This window comes from Cebus imitator, unplaced genomic scaffold, assembly GCF_001604975.1.
Source record: "Cebus imitator isolate Cc_AM_T3 unplaced genomic scaffold, Cebus_imitator-1.0 Scaffold42, whole genome shotgun sequence".
NCBI classification, from domain to species: domain Eukaryota; kingdom Metazoa; phylum Chordata; class Mammalia; order Primates; family Cebidae; genus Cebus; species Cebus imitator.
In genome coordinates this window covers 14,299,433-14,321,700 of record NW_016107357.1, presented here as the reverse complement: position 1 = coordinate 14,321,700, position 22,268 = coordinate 14,299,433, and the positions used below count along the sequence as shown (strand labels likewise).

The 22,268-nt window shown below is 43.5% G+C and overlaps 1 protein-coding gene across 2 annotated transcripts in view; it reads right to left on the bottom strand.

The window, feature by feature from the left end:
- KCNK1 (potassium two pore domain channel subfamily K member 1) overlaps nt 1–17,333 on the bottom strand; it is a 58,012-nt gene extending 40,679 nt beyond the window's left edge. Inside the window, exon 1 of one of the 2 annotated variants that reach the window (XM_017526556.2) lies at nt 16,294–17,333. In XM_017526556.2, coding sequence (XP_017382045.1) covers nt 16,294–16,648 — 355 coding nt within the window. In that variant the 5' untranslated portion in view covers nt 16,649–17,333. Of the gene's footprint in view, nt 1–1,562; nt 1,842–16,293 lie in introns of those variants that run through there. The other variant, XM_017526558.2, reaches the window with a different exon arrangement.
- Between the last annotated feature and the right edge of the window lie 4,935 nt (nt 17,334–22,268).

Sequence of the window (22,268 nt, the reverse complement as noted above, 5' to 3'; positions counted from 1 at the left end):
AGGTATCGGGGCACAAATGAGAATGAACATTTTGTGCTTTTGAGCTGATAACTGTTGAGCTTAAAATCCTATCATTAAAGAGAAACATAAAGAAGCAGGCCTAATTAAACTCTGTGCCTCAGAGCAGTGATTCTTTCTTCCCCCACAGTTAAACAGACATTAGGGGCTCAGTGAGTGGCAACCTCTCATGGGCATATCCTGATGTTGTCAGAACCCTGAACCTGGTGGAAAAAGAAACACAATGATAACAGTATAACCATCATGCCTATTTGAGTTAGTAATTAGCACATAGGTATAAATAAAATAGACAGTGGATGATGCACAATTTTGTGAGCCAGAGGTGAGGCGTGGTCTTTTCCTTGTCAGAACATGTAAGAACAGAAGGGTGACATTATTATAAGGCTAATATTCAACCTTCTATAATTGTTTTAAGTAGCTCTTTTGGAAATGCTAATATCTACTTCTCTTCTGCTGCAAGCGAGCTATATATCAAGTTTCTACGGTGCTCTCACGGCTCTGAAAGTGCACGTGACCAACGTGACCTAGAGAGGGAGCCAGCGTGGACCCTCGGAGCTTAGATGACAGGTTATTAAGAGATTGAAAGTCTGATCAATCTGGCTTTGCTTTTCAAACATTTCCACATACCATCCACATATCTGTGTATCTCCAGACTTCGGCGTGATTGTGATTGTGATTGTGGAAATGCCTTGGCTAAAAGAAGCACCTGTGCACATGTAGGTTCAATATGGGACCTGCTTCTTGAGTTCACAGCTTCTAAATAGAGTAACAAGAAGGAAAAGAAGACTTTGCAAGTGTGATTCTGTGCATGGTTAAAAAAAAATCATGTCTGAGGAGGAAGAAAACAGAATCAAAGGTCTGCACTAAGCGGTTCATTTTTTTCAAAGCATTTCTGAGTTTTCATATAGTAGTTCTGTCATCCCAACTTCCAAGAATGGACTTTTAATATTGGGTGCCTTAGAGCAGAAATGAAAATACTAAGAGATTAAAGAGAAGCCGGACATCCTTAATCTGAGGCCAATGTACTAAGAAGTTATCTTGAATGATTACAAAATGCAAAGAATTGTACTTATAATGCCTGTTTCTTTTAACGATGAGAGTAAACTAAAGCCTAGTTAAGTTACAACTTAGTAACTTAGGAACTGAACTGATGTCGAGGTTTTGCTCCAATAAAAAATAATTTATTTAAAGCCAATTAACAATATAAACACAATTGGAAGAACTACTCAAACACTTTCAAAACTATTTAGAAGTACCCATTTGTAACTAACTGACACAGTAATTACAAGGAGCATCCTACAGGTACACAGTTGAGAGCTGACTCATCATTTCATGGTTCAATCTGTGGAATCTGGACAGTGGAACCAGCTCCTCGTTGTACCCCTCTCAGAAGCACACCCAATGTCTGGGGTCTGGCTGGCCCACACAGGTATAGGGAGGTGAAGAGACACAGAACTGGGGGTTGTTACCTTCTATATCCCCTGATACATACACACCCAGAAAAAACTTACACTCCTACATACAGCAACAGCTTTGCTACTCACCCAGGCTTTCTAGTCGGGCTTGGGTTGTGAAATTCTTGGTGTGGTCGCCCAGGGCCGTCTCCCTCTTCCCATCATCCCCCAAGACCAATGAGTTTCCATTTATGTCCACCTTGGAGCTGTCCATGACAAGCTCTGCCCATGGCTTTCCTTCATCCCTGTGACTATGGATCATCATACCCTGGCATTCCTCTGGTCAGTGCTATCTCTTCTTCTGTGCTTTTGTTTGAATGCCTGCAAAAGCCTCGGTGCTCTGTTGCCTAACTCCGGCTTTCCGTTTTAAGCCAGGCTGCAGGACAGGCTATTTATCATGGTGCAGGACCAGGAGCCTACAGTGGCTCCCCAGTGCCTACCGACTCAAGTGGCAGATCTGCTTCCCACATCTCACCTCCACCTTCAGTGCCTGTCGCCCGCTGCTGTGCCAGCAGGGAGCTTTGGCTCTGAGAGGCTGGCACCTTCACGGTCTCTCTAAGGCGATGTTGCCTTCCACTTCTGGATGCGTGTGCTGAGCATATGTCCCTTTCCTTAACAGCCGTCTTCCCCTGGAACTGCTCTACGTAACCTTACCCGTGCTGCTTCGGTTTATCTCTGTGTACCTCCTCTATAAAGCTTCCCTGACCACTTTAGCCATCTCCCTGTCAGAGTCCAACACATGTTACCAGGAGCCCCATACAATTCAACAGTTAGGTCTCTACACCCTCTGCAGCTTTCTGGGACTTTTATGTTTCAGTAGAGTCTCCCCAGCTCGCCGTGGGCTTTTTTATTTCAGTGATTATTCCTTTACAATATTTTTTAAATTCATTCCTACATCATGGGGGTACAGGAGGGATATACTCAGTAAAGATTCCAAAGACCTAGGGTCATAGAATGTTAGAGCTAGGAGAGGGTCTTTCTTATCCTTTACATTGTATAGATGAAGCAACGGAGATCTAGAGAAATCCACAATGAATTTCTATCTGAAGAGAACCCAGGCAACCAATCCCCAGTTCAATGATTTCACACTTCCGATCCCCACATTCACTTAAGTCTATGTAAGGTCATTCAGCATCTCCAAACATAAACACTTTGCCTGAAAATAATTCAAGATTCTCACTTTTCACTACATTAGGCTGGGCTTTTTTAACTTTATATATTTTTTTTGAGACACAGTCTTGCTCTATAGCCTAGGCTGGAGTGCAGTGGTGTGATCTCAGCTCACTGTAACCTCTGCCTCCCTGACAAGAGAGAATCCTTCAAGTGATTCTCCTGCCTCAGCCTCCTGAGTAGCTGGGATTACAGATGCCCGCCACCATGGCTGGCTAATTTTTGTATTTTTAGTAGGGATGGGGTTTCACCATGTTGGTCACGCTGGTCTCAAACTCCTGACCTCCGGTGATCTGCCCACCTCGGCCTCCCAAAGTTCTGGGATTTTAGGCATGAGCCAACACGCCTGGCCGACTTTAAATTTAGGTTTGGAGGTATGTGTGCAGGTCTGTTACATGGGTGTGTTGCGTAATGATGAGGCTTGGGCTTCTCATGAACTTATCACTCAAATAGTGACCATAGTACCTGATGGGTAGTTTTTCCATCCTGGCCCTCCTTCCTCCCTTCTCTCTTTTGGATTCTCCAACCCCTAGTGTTTCCATCTTCCAGAGTTGGACTTTTTAATAGTATTAATTCAGTCTGACGTCATTGATGACAATTTGGTTTCCCAGCTCCATTCCCCAAGCCAGTGCTGGTTATGAGGGAATTGCTCCTGTGAGATGCTGCTGCCCTTCGCTGGGCTTGTGTAGAAACTGGGACACTGAAGGCAGACAGAGGACACTCTGAGGACATGCACTCCACCACCACTGGGTCAATGGTACACAGCCCGGACATCCGGATATAGACGACTAACACAAGCCAACGCACAAAACACGGTTCTGAGTGAAGCGAAAGAGAAAATCTAGACAGGCAAGTTCAGGAGCCAGACATGTCTTTTTAGCCTCATTCAGATTACAAATAACAGGTGTTCCACTACCAGAGTTGCTGAAAGAGCAAATGTCGCTTTAGGTCACGACCCACCAACTACTAGCAGAAATTTGCTTTTTTCTACTTCCCAAGTCTCTTAAAATTTTAGGTTTTTTTCTTTCTTCCAACTTTGTTGGATGGATTTTCAAACATCAGCTGCTCTGCCATGGAGGGGAGGGTGGGATGGGAGTAGCAGTGGGTGACAGATTGTGGATCCACACAGCAGCACCCTTCCCTGCTGTTTGGGGGTGCAGAACGGCTTAGCTCATCCGCACCCGCCCACCCTCCCACTGCGAGGTGCATCTGCTGGAGCTGGCCCGTGGGCGACAGATTGTTTTTCTGAGATGGCTGGTGTCAGAGCACTGGGTGGCAGGGAGGTAGCGATGTGGGGATTTCTGAGTCAGAATTTCTGAGTCAGTCTGACATGTAGGCAGCTGCGGAACAGACTCTCCAGGTTCTTTAATTTAACCCATCTAACCACAGTCTTTAAATAATTGAGTGCCTTGGTAACCCGTGTTCAAACATTTGAAGAATTTTAGTTACATCCATGTTTTAACCTTTTAATTGTAGTTTAAAACACTTATTTCCCTTCTTGTTATTTGCAAGCTGTGGCTGCATCAAAAATACAGTATTTGAAGAAAAAAAAGATGTTTAGATTGTCAATGATGAGCAGCGAGCCAGCCCTATTATACTCATGGGATCATTTCAAACAGTAAAGCAGCAAGGCAGTAAAAATGAAAATCACCTGGGTGTAGGTGTTTTTTCTGAGAGTCACATGAAAATTTGCCTATCTATTACAAACTGTAAAAATAGTCAATGTGTTTATTTGAACCTGACATACTCCTAAAATGTTTAGATTGTCTATGAAAAAAAATTCATGTTTTTCTTCCTAAAAACAGAAACCACTTAGATTCATTCTTTGGTGACTTTATTTAATATTAGCTACTCCTTAAAATAGTACCAGAGATACTGATTTGTTCTTTGAATTACATAACATATAATTTTCTATTAAACTATTGTATCAAATACTAAATGTCCTACTGTTAATTTTAAGAAACTATGAAGCAAATATACTTTTTTTGGAGGGCTTTTTCTTTTTCTTTAAAATTACAAACAACTTTTTGTAATATTAAATTAGAAAACAATATTACAGTTTAGATACTCTCTCTTAGCCTGAAAGTATTTAACATTGTTGTGAAATGTATTCATTAGATAGCAGATGAGCCAGGGAATTCACATTCTCAATCTGAATTACCTCTTCTTTCTTTTCTACTTATTGACACTCTATTTCTTCCTCAAGGCCAAAATCAGATATCACCCTCAAACGCCTTCTTCAGCCTCTGCAGTGAGTTAACGGATGCATGTGATACAACGTGACATCATGGCATGCTGTACCAACAGAAGGCACTGTCTGCTACACTCCAAGTGTGGCCCTCACCACGCCCCGTGAGGGTTTACTGTGTGCCTCGTGTAGATAGATCCTTCTGGACACCCAAAAGGGATCTCAAGTTCAGCAGGTTCCAGACCCTGCTCCAGATCCTGATTCTTCATTCAGCACCTGCTCCTTCTACGGCCTTCCCTTGGTCTATAAAGAAGAACCACATTGCCAGGGGCTTAGACCAGAAACCCTGGGGTCATTCTTCACTCTTCTTTTTTTACCCCTCACATCCAATCCATCAGCAAAGCCAGATGGTTTGGCCAACAATATGGATCCAGAATCTGACCACTTCTCATCACCACTTTCCTGAGCCGCTGACAGGCATCAGTGGTCTAATGACCACCTGGGTCATCGGAAGAGCCTCCTTTCAGGTCTCGGCCTCAGCCCCTACACCAGCCAGAGTGAACGTGTTGGCACAATCAATCAGATTGTGTCACCCCTTAGCTCAAAACCTCCCGGTGCGTTCCCCCTAGCTCAGATAAAAGCCAGATGCTTTGCCTAGGACATCTTACAGCATCTGCCCCCTCCCCTTCTTCCTGACCTCATCACTCCCCTCTTCCTCAGCTCCAGCCACAGTCACTTTCTAGCTACACCTCCAGTAGGGGCCTTTGTTCTAGAACACAGCTCCCCAGGAAACTGCAGGATGCACTCCCCACCTCCTCCAACTCTTTATGTAAATGCCATCTTCTCAGTAAGGCCTTCGCGGAGCACTTTACGGAAGACTGCAATCCTGGACTCCGCCCCCTTTCACCACACACTAATCACACACTCCCCGTCTCCTTTGCTCTGCTATGTTACTCCTGAGCCCTTATCACCACCTAGCATCCTGTGCTTTTCCTTTAGTTATCTTCTTGTTTACGCTGGAGCTCAGAAAATGATAACCCAAATTAAGGTCTAGAAGCAAAAGTTTTTCTGTAACCTTCTCCTGCCCTCCTGTCTCTCACCCTTCATCTTTCCCCAAGGCTAACCATGGAATCTGGAATACCTCTTCCTCAAGGTGGATCCTAGAAACCAGAACCCCTTTTCCCCAAAGCCAGCCATAAAACCAAACAATCCTCCTCTAACTTTTTCTCCACCTTTCTGTTTGAAACTGGCCAATGAACTTATATGACCCATCTTGTTTGACTGAAGCTCATAAGAATCCCCATTCCAGAGAGGATCCAGCCCCATACCCAGAAGGAAGGAATGCACGCCCAAAGAGGCCCAGAAGAATCTAGACAGGCCTTGCTGGGCTTCCTTACTCAATCTTATAAGAATTAGATCACTCCCTTTTGGTCCAATCATATTTTACACACCTGTTTACAATTTGTTGAACCTAAGCTTAAAAGTGGATAACCCTGTATTTTTGGGTCTTCATTCTGAAGGCTGTCATGTCACATAAACTATGGTCAAGTAACTGTATATGCCTTTTCTCCTATTAATGTGCCTTTTATCAGTTGATTTTCAGTGAACCTTCAGAGGGTGAAGGAGAAGTTTTCTCTTGGCCACTATAATTGTATCTCCCTCCTCCACCCAGACTGGCACAACCAGGAGGGCAAGAGTGACATTTCTTTTTGTTCCTTGCCACATCTCTAAGTGCCTGGAGTAGTACCTAGTCAACCCAAGTGCTCCACAGATACTCATTGAGGAACGAATGCCCCTCTTCTCTCTAGATCACTTAGGGCCTTTGTGATGCACTGAGTATATATGACCTCCCTCAGATATCATTGTTTTTATACGAATAGCTTCAAAAGTCATTTTAGCAATGTGGGCCTCTGTTTCCTCATCAAGAGAATAAAGTTCTATCTAAGGTCTCTTGAACAGAAGTAACACCCTCAGAACCTTCTTCATTTTTCAGAGAAGGATACAGATTCAGACATATGAAGAACTGTGCTTTAAGTTGCTCCTTTTGAGCACCTGCTGAGTGCTAGCGATGTCAAGTGAGGCCAAGACAGGTGCTATGGGAACCAGGTACCAGGTGAAAACAGTGAGACCAGGTGAAAACGGGTTATGGCAGGTGAAGACAGGTGTTATGTGAACCAGCAGGTAGAAAGCTAAGTGCCATGGAGAAAGATTGAGAAGAAACGGAGGAGGGGCCTGGAGCGATAGAACCTGAAAAGAACCTGCTTCTCAGTAGCCCCAAGTCCTGTGTGTGCCTGGCTCAGCATGTCCTGGGAAGCATGCTTTTCTGGGAGAAGGCAGTTCTGACGCCCCCCTTCTCAGTGCATACTTCCACTAAAGATCCTTCAGACTCTATTCAGACGAAATGATGAAACCAGGTACTAAAAACTGAGTCTCAGAGGCAGCAGTAGGCAGGCTTTCATTTCACAAAGTACGTCAATCCCAGTAGGAGGAGTTAATGCAAATGTGTCTGAATAAACCCCAAGAGGCTTCAGTGAAGCAGAGTGAATAGGGCACTGAGGCATCAACTTGAGTAAACAGCTTAACTCATCTCACAGAGCCGCCCACACAAAGGACAACTGTGACAACTGGAGCCTCCAACCCCAACTCCATTGACCATACTCACAGAAATGGAAACTAACAGGTTTTACTCTCTCTAAATCCCTTAGAAACATTCTGCTTGCTTTTGTTTTGTCTTTTGACTTGAATAGTTTTAGGTTTACTTTCTTCTAAAGAAAGATGTTTTGGCAGGGTGTAGTGTCTTACACCTGTAATCCTAGCACTTTTGGAGGCAGAGTCGGGCAGATCACCTCAGGTCAGGAGTTCAAGACCAGCCTGGCCAACACAGCAAAACCCTGTCCCTACTAAAAATACAAAACCTAGCCGGGTGTGCTGGCATGTGCCTGTGATCCTAGCTACTTGGGAAGCTGAGGCAGGAGAATCCCTTGAACCCGGGAGGCGGAGGTTGTAGTGAGCTGGGGTCATACCAGTGCACTCCACCCTGGGTGACAGAGTGAGACTCTGTCTCAAGGAAAAAAAAAAAAAAAAGAAAGAAAGAAAAGTTTCTTTTTAAAATGGACACATAATAATTTTACATATTTATGAGGTACGCAGTGATCCACAATACATATAATGTACAGTGGTCAGGTCAGGGTACGTACCAGATCCACCATCCCAAATGTTTATCATTTCTTTGTGTTGGGAATACTTAATATCTTCCTTTTAGCGACTTGAAACTACATATTATTGCTAACTACAGTCATTCTACACTGGTCTAGAAAACCAGAACTTATTCCTCCTATCTAGCTATAATTTTGTGTCCTGTAACCAATCTCTCCCCATCCCCTCTCCCTGTGCCCTTCCTAGGTGCCAGTATGCTCTGGTTTATGTTTTACTTCTATAAAGCCAATCTTTTTTTTTTCTTGCTAACCATTTCCATTTGTTTTCATTATCTTCCATTGTTTCTTTTTCAAAAGATAATCCCAGAAGTTAGTAAATTAGGAAAACTGTTTGAGATTAACTTTTTTTAGATTCCACATATGAGTGAGAACATGTTGTATTTAACACTCTGTGCCTGGCTTTCTGACCTCTGAACGTACCAGCCATGATTTCACCAACTCTCTCTGAGAACCCTGGAAGCTTTCTGCCTAAAGCCCTTCCATGGGTACTAATAACTGAGTCTCAGAGGCAGCAGCAGGCAGGCTTTTATTTCACAAAGTGCGTCAATCCCAGTCAGAGGAGCTAATGCAAAAAGTTAGACTCTGATCTGGGATCAAGCAGACAGTAGCAAATTAAAAACACTGTCAATGTCTAACCTAAGCTAATTAATCTCATCAATATAATACAATCGACTGTTTTACAAATTAAAGAAGGCGAACATGAACAGCAGTGGAAAGTCACAGATAAGCCCTGCCGGTCTGATTCAAGTTCAGGGAGACAATCCCACTGTCCTTTCAGGTGCGCAAACTCTACTCCTCCAACTCCCTGTTCTTTTTTTTTCCTCACTCAGCCTCATACCAGGATCATCACCTTGCAACATGCTGCTGACAGAGAATGGGCCACCAGCTTTGAGGACTGGACAAAAAATAAGGGTTCTATGCAGAAGAAACAAAGAAATCAGAGTACAAACTGAGTCTAGGAGATAGATGGGTCGTGGGAATCAATAAAACACCCCAAAGTTGCTTGCTTTCCAATAAAGAGACAACCTGTATCTCCTGCCACGAATAAGCAGCCTGGGTATGACACAGGCAATGCAGACCTTCAGCACCTCAGCGTTTCATGGATTTGTCAGTAACGGAATCAGAAGATGTCTCTGGAGAATAAAACACAGCACAGTGCAACTCTGAGGATGTCAGAGTGTTGAGGCAGATGAGATTTCTGTCCCTGAAACCAACCTTGTAGTAACCTGAACCAAGTGGAATTGCCATTTTTGTGGGTCAAAACAATTGAGTGTCGGCAATTCACATGCTTCAAAGACAACAGACACACACAGCAACAGTCCAATGAGCAATGTCATAAAACAACTTGTTCTGAGAACACCAGAGTTCCCATTAGGTTGCTGGTTCAATCAAAGATTATGTTCCTGATAGGACTTACAGTTATGTCATAAAAGCAAAGGTATCATTTCTTTCAAGTTATTGATAATAGTAGCAATACCTTCCAGGGGCTATAAAATAGGCATATATAACAACAAATTTATAGTTTTAAAAAAACCCAAACCTTCAAAATCCTAAAAACTGATATGTTTTATAGACAGGTATGAGTTCACAGATTTAAACACTAAGTATCTGTTGTCTTTGACCATTTTGGGGTGGAACTGCTTCTAGAATTTATTATACATTTTCCTGCCTTCTTAAGTAGAAACATGATAAGACATTTTTCTTGATGATTCAAGGACATGAATTACTATATTGTGCTCTAAAACAATGATGCCCCAATCAGGTATATAAAATTGTTTGTTGCAAGAGTAAAGACTTAAAGATTCTGTCTCTTGTGCTCCATTATTTGTATAGTTTTTGTGCAACTAAATTAAAACTACTGTGTACCTCTACATTAGTTTGCTAGGGCTGCCTTAACAAAATATCACAAACTGGGTGGTTTAAACAGAAATTTATTTTCTCAAAGTTCTGCAGGCTTCAAGTCCAAAATCAACGTGTCTACAGGCTTCATTACTTCTGAGGCTTCTCTCTTGGCTTGCAGATTGCCACCTTCTCACTGTGGCCTCATTTTAACTTAATCACCTCTTTAAAGATGTTCCCTATAAATACAGTCACACTTTGAATTACTAAGACTAGAACTTCAACATAAGAACTTGAGGGAGACAATTTGGCCCATAACAAGCTCCTATGCCCAGATGCTATTAGAGCTCAGGTTCTTAGATATACCTGCATTCAAATCAAGACCATGTCACTTCCCGCTCTGGGACCTCGGTAGAGAAGTTGTTCAGCCTAAAACTCAGTTTCATCTTCTGTAAAGTGAAAACAATGAAACCTACATCTCATCAGTTTACTGCAATGCATGGAAGAGAATATGTGTAAACATTGCCTCACACATGTAAAGGGTTCAATAAAGGTGCTATTTCAAAACAAAATTTTAGTTTGGAATTTTAAAACTATCTTTTTATACCCTGCCATGTATGTTTCCCTATAGCTGTGCCTTTCCCTCTGTAATCTGTTAAATTATAGGCTTGAAAACCAGGCAATTAAACTTCTAGAATTAAATGTAAAGGCCCAGAATCAAGACCTGTGAATACAGAGCACAAACGTCAAAACGTGGGATTTTGGATCTCTCTTCTGGCTGATACTGAGTTTGCTTGTTTAATTTTATGTAAATTCTATAGCAGATATAGTATTTATTGCACATTTTAGATAAGATCGTCACAAGTATCTAGTGTAGCTTTGTCACCACTAAAGAAAAAAAAAAAGCAGTGTCATAAATTGGATCACGAGTAAGTGACATCTGAAATAAACCTTTGTTTTGCAAGTGGTTGGTGGTGATACATAATTTATTCAATGCTGCATACCCCTTAAAACAACAGCACAAAAGAAGTCTGAGAAGCTGAACTGTCTTATACAAAGTCTGCAAAAAGGAAGTAAAATACTCAGAATATCCTTAGCTACCTTTCAAGTATCATTCTGAAGCAGATGTCAGCAAATCTTTTCTGACAGAGTAAATGTTTTAGGTTTTGTGGTCACATGGTTTCTGTCCAACTATTCAACTCTGCCAGTGTAGCCGGAAAGCAGTCATAAATGATACAGAAGCAAACAGGTGTGGCTGAACACCGATAAACTCTTTACAGACAATGAAATTTGATTTTCATAAAACTTGACTGTGTCAGAAAACATTATTTTTCTTTTTTTCTTTTTTTTGTCCCAACCATTTGAAAATAAAGCCATTCTTAGCTCAGGCAACACAAAAACAGGTGGTGGGCCAGATCAGGTCTGGGGGCCCTAGTTTGCCCACTTCGTTCTATTCTTTTTTTTCCTCCCTCACTCCCCACCTCTGAGACGGAGCCTCACTCTATTGCCCAGTCTGGAATGCAGTGACAATCTCAGCTCACTGCAACCTCCGTCTCCTGGGTTCAAGCAATTCTCCTGCCTCAGGCTCCCGAGTAGCTGGGATTATACGCATATACCACCACACCTGGCTAATTTTTGTATTATTAGTAGAGATGGGGTTTCATCACATTGGCCAGGTTGGTCTTGAACTCCTGACTTTGTGATCCACCTGCCTTGGCTTCCCAAAGTCCTGGGATTACAGGCGTAAACCACCATGTCTGGCCCACTTCATTCTATTCTAAAAGCTCGACAAGTATTTGTTGATGGTAACAACATATTTCTACTACTGAAAATAATTTGAAAACTAAGAATCAGTCCAGCATACTCCATTGTCTCTTCCCATCTTTGAAAACTACATATGTTGTAGCAGTTCCCTACCTTGCCTTAATCAAAAGCCACTGTAAATCAAGCCCAATTAAGTTTACTTACCGAACATTTTAAATAGAGTTTCAATGCATCTCTTCATAAATAGGGATAAAGCAATATCCTGACTAAAGGCACCAGGGCTACCAATGACAGGAATAGGGGCCAGGCATGGTGGCTCATGTTTGTAATCCCAGCACTTTGAAAGGCTGAGGCAGGAGGTGGCTTGAGGCAACAAGTTTGTGACCAACCCGGGCAACCAAGCAAGACCACCCTCTCTACAAAAAAATTTTAAAAATGGTCAGGTGTGGTGGTGTGTGCCTGTAGTCCCAGCTCCTCAGGACGCTGAAGTGGGAGGATCAGCTGAGCCCAGGAGTTAGAAGCTGCAGTGAGCCAGCATGGTGCCACTGCACCCCAGATTGAGTGATAGAACAGGACCCTATCACCAAAAATAAAAGTCTGTGTACTGCATTAATACAAAAACTGCATTTTTACCAAATAGTCGTGGTCACAATATGGCCTTGCTTTGGTGATGAATAAAGAAGTAAACTTTAGTAAATCAACATCACAAATTGTTCTTAAGAATGAATGACACTGTCCAAAGTTTTAGATGGCTACTTAAGTTTAACAATTATTTCTTACTTTCCAAGTATCACCTGGACATTATTTCCCAAATGCTTGAAAAAAAAAAACCACAGCATAAAAGTTCTTTGGTAAGTTCCGCAATCTATAATGCTTCCTTTTTTTTTTTTTTTTTTGTATACGACTCTTCTTTCTGAAAAGCTCAAAACTCTCTTGTACTCTATCACCTGTTCTCCTATGATTCCTAGGCAGATGTTGCTGTATCTTTTAGAACAAAGTGTGATGGAGTTCAGGATATGCTACCCCCAAACAGGGCACCTTAGCATTTGAGAAAACAGCAGAAGCAGGAAGGTCATTCTCATCTTCCTCCCAACCTTCTCCCCTGAAGCTCTGCCCTTCCTTTGAAGAAGATCCTCATTCCAAGGAAACCCACCTTATACCTTGAGAAAAGAAATGCCTTATCTTTGAAGACACAGAGATGCCAAGAAGAATCTGAACAAATAGGCCTTACTAAATTCCTCCAGTTTATTAGCTTTTTAGATCATACCCTCTTTTTTTTTTTTTTTTTTTTTTTTTTTTTCCAAGACAGAGATTGCTCTGTTGCCCAGGCTGGAGCACAGCAGCCTCAAACTCCTGGGCTCACACAGACAGTCCTTCCGTTTCAGCCTTCTAAGTAGCTGGGACTATATGCACATGCCATCACTCTGGGCTAATTTTTTAAATTTTTAGTAGAGATGAGATCTCACTCTCTTGCCCAGGCTAGAGTGCAATGGTGCAATCGTAGCTCATTGTAGCCTTGAACTCCTGACCTCAAGCAATCCTCCCACCTTGGCCTCCCAAAATGCTGGGAGTACCTGTATGAGCCACTGGGCCCAGCCAGATCATACCCTTCATTCTCCAATCATTTGTCCACACAACTGTCCCTAAAAATATGTAAGCTTCCCTGTTTCTTTGGGTCTTCGTTTCTAAAGGTTTCTATGTCATGTAAAACTTATATTAACTAAATGTGTGTGCTTTTATCTTGTTAATTTGTATTTTATTATAAGTGGGTGAGAAATCTTTTCTTCTCTACAAAGGAAAATAAAGAGATGTTAATTTTTTTGCTGGAAAGAATTCAGAGTTTTTGGTAAAGCAGAGAACAAGAACAACATTGCTGAATTACCAACCTAAGCTTTCTTCCAAATAGACCATGAAGACTTTACTCAGTTCCTTCCAGAAATGGAAGTGTGGACATTCTAGGGGTGAGAAGATTCTGACATAAATACTCTCATGGGCCTGTATTACAAGGATGACTACCAATAACAGCATCTTTGTAATGCTCATTGTTAGCATTCTGGGTAAGTCAAAGATTGCCTATACTGATTAATTGGGTAACAATAATCTCAGTGATTTGCCATCAAAAGGAGTAGAAGTGTTAAGAAAAGAAAAAAACAAGCACAACATATCTAATATCCATCCCAAAAAGAAAAGGGATTGTAATTCATTTTATTTGGCTGGTACTTTTCCAGAAAATATTATCCTAGTAATGAAGCATACCAGCTTTACTCTAAAAAATTGTCTGTTTCCAGCAAACAATTTAAAATATTGTTTGTTTCCAGCAAACAATTTAACATCTCTTTATTGCTTCTTGTTGGGAAGAAAAGATTTCGCACCCATCATAAAATTCATGGTCAGGGTACCTATAATAATTTGAAGACTTTAAGCAACATCAAATGAATCAAATAATGGGTAATCATAATTTTGAAACCTTAAGAAATATCAAATGTGTCAAATAATAGGTCAGTACAAAGCCAAGAGAAGAGAATTTTTCATTTAGAATAGTTTTATTCATATAACAAGAATTCATTGATCTGCTAACTTTACAAACCAAGAGGCACCTTTTTCATTGAGTTTATCCTTAAGTGCCCCTTGCACTGATTTCCTAAATGAACACTTGTTTTGCATGAATGCAGACTTTCTTAGGAACTACAATGCAATCTGAATACCAATAATAAGATGTCTATTCCTACCCCACCCCTTTCTTAAATAGAAACTACAACATTTTCTAATTCTCCTCTGGGAAGAATATCTCATCTATTCAAGATTATAAACTAATTTTTAACATTTAATTAGGTAATTCAATGTGAAGGCTATGCATGAAATAATCATGAAAAATCCCAACATGAAGAAAGCAAACCTTTTTCCTTGAAACTGCTCTTATTCCTGTTCTATCTTCACATTATCACCACACTCTATAATCACTCCGCAAAATGTTTACCCAACACTGTGACCCAGCTGTAAACTTTCTGTGGAAAGTTTGTGGAAACACTTCTGGGAAGAATGAATGACTCTCAATATAGAACAAACAGATTCCAAAGGAAAGGAAAGGTGACTTCTAAATGATCTGAGGAACACAGAGCTAGGTAAAGACAATGGAGGCAAAGTTATGGAACAAAAAATTAAGTTGTATTGGCAAGGGAACAGGCATTCTTTGGAAAGTGAGTTAACAGGTCTGTCTGGTCTAGGGCTATATTTAACACAGTTTTTTCGGATCTCACAATACAAGCTAGAATTCCACTTCTGTTTATTTCAGGGTAGATAATTCACCCCAGACCTTTGAATAATTGTTTCATGTGATGTACATGAATAGTGTATTATTACTCATTACCAAGTAATTACCAAGACAATCAACTAGATATAGCCCAAAGGGAATGATACACAGTAATTTGGGTGGTGGAGAGGGGGTAGGGAGGAAGGAAGAGTTGGGAGTCACACAAAGGGAGGTGATTCACCTGTAAAGGTTGAAAGTCGGGGGTGACAAAGCGTTCCTGGCAGAGAAATCACAAGGCCCAGGTTCCAGGACGACAGTGGTAACTAAGAAGTGTGTGACCTTGTGCATGACAAGATGGACTGTTTCAAAGATTGGCTCTCATGGATCAAAAGAAAGGACTGTGCTGAATGCTCTTTGAGATTCCTTCCGGTATCCAAATACCAATTTATATTTCCACCTAGGTTATGTGCCTTACTAGGTCAGGCTGGGGAAATTCGGCCTTCATCCATCTAATCTGGCACAGTGACCCAGGCCTGGGGCATGCGCCTGGCCTCATCCTTCACCTGAGGACGCTCCTCCATGGCAGAGCGCCCCGCGGGTGAGTTGGGCGGGGACGTGGCGCTTCGAAGTTTACGGGAACCCTCGCGCACCTGAAGTTGAAGAAACTGCTGAATCAGGGTACCCCCATTTAGTCAGATCTTAGGCAATCCGATGCTCCCTTTGCTCTCTCTCACCCTCCTCCTACTCTGAAAAGAAACCAGATCGTCCCGTCCGCCCACAGGTCACCTGGGAAGAGCAGAGTGATGTCACTCGGCTACCACCAAAACTGCCTCCAAGGTACAAAGGAGCTGGAATATCTGTATAATCCAAAGGGACAGCAGGCTCCGGAAGGTGACCCTTTAGAAGGTATTATTACTAGACTGTGCAGCGTCGGCCTCTGGGATGGGGTCAGGAGGAAGGTGAGCGCTAGCGCGTTTCCATCACCCCGCTGCCTAGCCGCGCGGCGGCCAGGTGCTGCTACGCATTCAGACCCCATAGACTGGCTTAGGGGATTGCAAAAAAAGAACTCGGTGGGGAAGGAAGCCCCTGCAGCCACCCAGGCCGAAGTTAGGGACCACTTCCCCAGAGTTATAGACGGCGACAACCAAGTTACGCCTGGAGCCACCTTTCTGGCTTCTGCTCCACGGCGCTTGCCCTCCCCAAGTCACCGCGGCAGGGGTCGGGGGCGCCAGAAAGGGGAAGGTCGGAAGGACGAGCACAGTAGGGGGAGGCCGGCTGGAGGCGCCGGGATGGCGAAAGGTGGGGGATGGGGTGGGAGGGTCAGAGGGGCCCGTGGCTCCGGGGCAGGGGGTGCGGGGTGTGTGCGAGGTGGCCGGGGCGCGCAGGATACCCTACCTGTGGTGGAGAGCACGGTGCTGGCGAAGAAGAGCGCGGAGGTGAAGTCCCAGTTCCAGTTGCCCGAGGCGTTGCTGAGCACCGACACGCCGTAGTTGCTGGCCTCCAGCACCCGGCCCAGGAACTGCTCCAGCTGCTGCTCGGACAGGCACTCGTGCTCCTCCAGGAAGCGCCGCTTCAGCTTGCGCAGCTCCTGGCGCAGCAGGTCCTCGTAGGGCAGCTCCACCGACGAGAAGACCACGGCGCCGAAGACCAGGTAGAGCAGGTAGCCGAGCACCAGGAAGCCGAAGCACCAGGCCGAGCGGTGCCGCTCCACCAGGCGCACGCACGAGCTGCCGGCCAGGGACTGCAGCATCTTCGCCGCCGCCGCCGCCAAAGCCAAGGCCAACTCCGCAGACCCGCCGGAGCGCTGCCCGCCGCCCCCTCCGGCCCCGCCGCCCCCGCCCCCGCCCGGGCCCGGCTCCCGCCCGCCGGCCGCCCGCTCCCCCGCGCGCCCGCCCGAGCCCGCCCGCTCCTCCGGGCAGCGCCGGCTCCCGGGGATTGGCTCTGTCGGGCGTTGTTTCTTTTCCTTCTTTTCCTGTTTCCTTGCAATATAAAAAGCCCAGATGATGTGGCGCTGACGTGGTTGCCGGCTCAGGTAACCCGAGAGTCAGCGGAGACCGCGCGCAAACTTGGCCTGAGAGCGGGGGCTGGGCTGCCGGGCCCGGGACACACCGCCCTCTGCGCGGTTTCCAGAGGTGGGGCGCTCGCTCGGTGGCGCCCAGACCCCGGCCCGACCGCCACCAGCCCCTCCCCTCCCTCCGTCCCTGACTCCAGTAGCCAAACTCCAGCGGACCGCGCGCTGCGTGTGCGTGTGCGTGTGCGTGTGTGTGTGTGCGCGTGTGTGTGATCGCGCATGTAGTGGGGGCCGCTTCCGGGCAGTGCGCTGGCCGTCCAAGCCCCCTGTCGCAGCAACGCCCGTTTCCCACTTATTTTCACCTAATCAAAGCCACTATGACAAACAGCAAGCGCTGAAATACTTTCCTTCTTTGTCTTATTGGCCGAAGGGTTGAACAATCTGCTGCCAGTAATGCCCGTGAAAATACCAGAACCTCAGAGTCTGAAGGCACCTTGAATCAGTCTCCTCTCCCACCCGTCCCCTCACGAAAAGGACTTGAGAGTAAAGGAGAGCCTCAGAGAAGTCCTATGTCTGAGCTGGAATTTTAAAAACATGACCTTAGTTTTACAGTGAAAAAACATCCCAATGTGTCAACTACCAGAAGAAACTGAGCTTTCCCAAGCGATATTTCTTTTTAAAGTGACAAAAATGTGGACAAGGGTCAGCGAGCTGCCTGACTGTGGATGAAAATAAAAATTGGTACACCCTTTTTGGAAAGGCAGTTTGGCAATATGTCTCAAGAACCTTGAAAGAGTTTATGTGTTCTGATTTAGTGATATGTCCTAAGAAAAAACAATCAGAGAGGCACATACTTACAAAGACTGTTCATGGACGATATCTATATATGCATACATATAGTTGTATAACACTGCATATACATGTGAGACACACACTGTATATGTGAAATAATGAAGACTCAGAATGATCTAAATATTCCAAAATAGAGGATGGTTAAATAAGTTATGGCATTTCTACAGCATGGGGACCATATAGACATTAAACACATTAAAGATGTGTCTGAAGACTATTGAAGCAAAACTGTGTAGAATCTCAAATATGTGAAATATTTGTATTCAGTTACAAAATAAAACTATATCTGTGTTATTAATCAACTGCATAGGAATAAAACTGGTTGCTAGCAGTTGTCATTGTGTAATAGCAGAGTATATAGATGAATTTCCTTTCTTGTACCTTTTAATATTTTTCAAATTTTCTATCGTGGATATATATTATTTTTGTAAACAGGAAAAACATTAAAAATAAATAAAACCGAATTGTACAATTAATCATTCCAACACCTGGCTGAACATTTGCTTACTTTACCAAAGTTCTCTAAACAAGTCATATTTTGTATTTTCATAGAAACTCATGCAAATGTCTAACACACATATCAGTGCTTTTTCACTTTTAGTAAATAGCCTTACCTCTTACATTACGCAAAAGATTGAAACCAGCCCTCCACTTTACTTCTCTGTCTTTCAGAATTTACTCATTGGTAATCCACTTTTTTCCTTTGCTGTTACCCCCCCCCCCGAGGAAAAATGCACCTCCTTATTTTCAAGGTGAAAGGAAGCACTTAACCACTCTCAGTCCTCAGCCTCTGGGAACCCTTTCCCAGCAGTGAGTGCCCTACTTTTTTAGAACTCGAATTCTTCCTTCTCCCTCAAGTCTCCATCCTATACTGTCTTTCCCTGAAAGGTGCTCTATAACCCTTGCTTGCCCTATCCTATCCTTGATGTTTTGCATTTTTGCCCTGTTCAGAGATCTCTTTGTTCCTGGGGCTACCCCCAGCTGTAGCAGCCCTCAGAATTCTCCTCCTGCCTCTCATGATCATTTTTCTCCCTATGTCTCTCCTTGCCTGATTCCTTTTGCTTGGACAGTTCCTCCTCCATCTCCATCTGTAACACAGTTTATATCCTTCAGGACCTGTCTCACTCATGAAACCTCTGATGCCCCAATAGGATGTGAGTTCCTCTTCCCAAGCCATACAACCCTTTGAATGCTAGATTGTGTGGGGTACTTGTGATGAACTGCAGGTGCAGATGTGGTTATATTATCACATTCAAATATGCATACATGTCTATGGCAGCTTTGAAATATGATTGTAAATTCTTTGACAGTGTCTCACTGAAAGGTAGGGTTTGTGTCCCCTATACTTGAAACTTGTGACTACTTCAACCAGCAGAGTACATCAGAGATGATACCAGGTGATTTCCAAAGCTATATGATAAAAGGCCAGCAGCCTCCAGATTTGTTCACTGGAACACTCTCTGGGAGCCCTGAGCCATCACATAAGACATCTGATTACCTCGAAGCTGCCATGCCGGAGAGGCCACATGTTGGTGTTTCAAGTAACAGCCCAGCGGAGCCCAGCTTCCTTATCATTCTCACCAAGACACCAGATAGATGAGTACAGCCATCTTCAACTCTCAAACCAGGGCATCCACCTGCTGATTACCACTGGGTGACTTGCATCTGTCTATGTACCCAGGAACTTAGAAGAACTTCAAGCAGCGCTCTGCCTGAATCCTGATATATCATCAGATAGCTGTCTTAAGCCATTGAATTTTGGGCTGGCTCGTTATACAATAATAGATAACTGGAACTACATGCATCTGAGTAAAGTGAACCTTAAAAATTCTTATTCTTCAGATGAGTTTGCCATTTTCTCCATAGTTCACTTCTCTGGCTGAGACTCTGCCCCAGTTCTACATCACAATGAGGACAACGATACCAAATATTTTAAAATCATGTTCCCCTCAGACTACAATATGGAAATATGGAGATGGTCTGATGGGGGCATAGATCCCATCCTGCAGGGTGAGATAGGTTGAGTGGAGCCTGGATGTGAGGCTGGGGAATGCAAAGACTTCTGTGGTTCTGGCTCTCTGGGTTGGTGGGAATTCCTATAATACAGTTTGGCTGCCTTCCTTCCTCTTCCTGGGCTATTGCTCTAGACAGATGCACCTGTCCTCAGAGAAGTTAGCAATCTTGGAAATGTTAGATTTTTTTTCTTCTAAAGTTTGAAAACTTTACCCCACATGATTTGTGTCTACCTCACTGCTGACTAGTTACTTCTCTCTGGACCTCTCAACATGGATTAAGGGACAATACAAGCTGACATTTCTGCTGACTCACCCCCACATAGCATACTACAGGCTATTCCCAACCATGTTTTAGAGGAGAATGAGAATATGGAAGAAAACTCAAGAGTGCAGAGATGCAAAAGAGGAGATCAAGGTGGGGAAGGAGTGGGGGAGGAAAGAGAGAGGGGAAGAGGCCACAGCTGCTTTCTGCTTCCTGCATCAGCATTCCCTCTAACTGACATCATCTGTGGACTGGTGACAATGCTTTGTGAGAAACAAATCTTGGGCTTGGCACAGAGCCTTGCAAGTGAATCTGATGTAGAGCTAATGATGTAAATGATCACTAGTGTGTTGTATGATACTTAGGCGTCAATGAGCTTAATGATCTCAACAGGTTTAGATGATGAGAACAATTTGTAGAGACAGTGGTTCTACAGGAACTTTCAGATCAAAAAGTGAAATTCACAAATATAGGGTTGGAAAAATCCAGTCAAGCAGCAACAAGTACAAAAAGTTAGCATCTGCAATTCTACTTCTGGATACGTACCCCAAATAATTAGAAGCAGGGACTTGAACAGATATTTGTATACCCATGTTCAAAGCAGCACTGTTCACCGTAACTAAAAGGTGGAAGCAACCCAAGTGTCCATCCACAGATAAATGGATAAAAATTATGATACATACGTGCAATTATATAGTATTCAGTCTTAAGAAGGAAGAAAACTCTGACACCTGCTCTACATTGGATAAAACTTGAGAACATTATGCTAAATGAAATAAGTCATTCACAAAGACAAATGCTATATGATTCTACTTGTATGAGACACCTAGAGTAGTCAAATTCTTAGAAACAGAAAGCAAAATGACGGTTGCCAGGGGATGGGAGAAGACAGAAAGGGGATCATTGTTTAATGAGTATGGAATTTCAATTGTTCAAAACGAAAAAAGTTCTGAAGGTAAATGGTGGCCATGGTTGCTTAACAGTAATAATGTACTTAATGCCACTGAACTGTGCACTCAAAAATGGTTAAAATGTAAATTTGATGTTATGCGTATTTTATGGCAATTCTAAAAAAAAAAAAAAAGGTAGCATTTGGACTGACAGAGGGGTCATATGCATTAATAGTGAGCTGAAGCTTTTCCACCAGCCAAGAGTTCCCAGGCTCTATCTGTGACATGGGGTCTCTTGAAGAAGCAGACAGCCTCCATTTCCAGAGAGTGCTGGATGGTGCAGGTGGGGCACAGTACAAGGAACCTGAAAGACCTGGCACAGACCCAGATGCAGGGCATCTGGCTGGTGATGGTCTGGAAATTCTGCTTAGAGAAGTGGCTGGAGGATTCCAAGTGCTTTCCCCAAGTAGAGAAAACTTAGGAAGATCTGGTAGCTGCATATGGAAAAAAAAATGTGAGTTTATTTTGTATGTCTTCAAAGGGCAGTGCTAAGATTAAGGGGTGGAAGATACAGAGTGTAACATTTAAAATTCACAGTACGAGAGAACATTCTATTCATTTGCGTTGACTATCCATGGAATGAGCTACCTCTAGAAACAGTGAATTTCCTGTCATGAGTGTTCAAGCCGAAGGCAAACTGACAAATTAGAGAGGTAGAATGAAGGGCATTCACCTGATGTCATTTAAGTTTCTTTCCAAGTCTGAGATTTTATGGTTTCAGCATCTACAAGGTCAAGGGCATGGGGAAGGAAAGAATGATCCAAAAAGTCACCCTGAGATGCCTCTGAAAATTTCTGGATTCACAAGCAGGGATGCCCAGAAGGTTCCAGCCCTGAGTCTCTGACTCTCCAGTAGTGCCACGTCCAGGTGTCAGGGAACACAGAGCAGGCGCTCAGCTTCTCTGTCTCTGTTACCTTCAGCTGAGGGTGTTGCCAACTCATAGTGGTGGGAGGTGGCTATTCTTTGAGGCAATGCAGATCAGGGCAGTGATAGATGATGCTCCTTCAGATCCTCTTTCTGCCCACACAGGCCTGTGGTGGCCTGTCCACTGGTGACCTGAGTGATGCTTATCACTTTTCCGCCTTCATCACTGTCTCTTACCCATGCCCTCCAATCACACTTTACCTATGAGTGTTAAATCATCATTGATCCCTACTCATCTCTCATTCAGCACATGCTCCATGAATATGAGAGGAAGGAGAGAAAGGAAAAGAAGAAAGGGATCTCCTAGAAGCAAGCAAACAAAGATTGGTGAGAAACAGATCAAATGACAGGGGGAG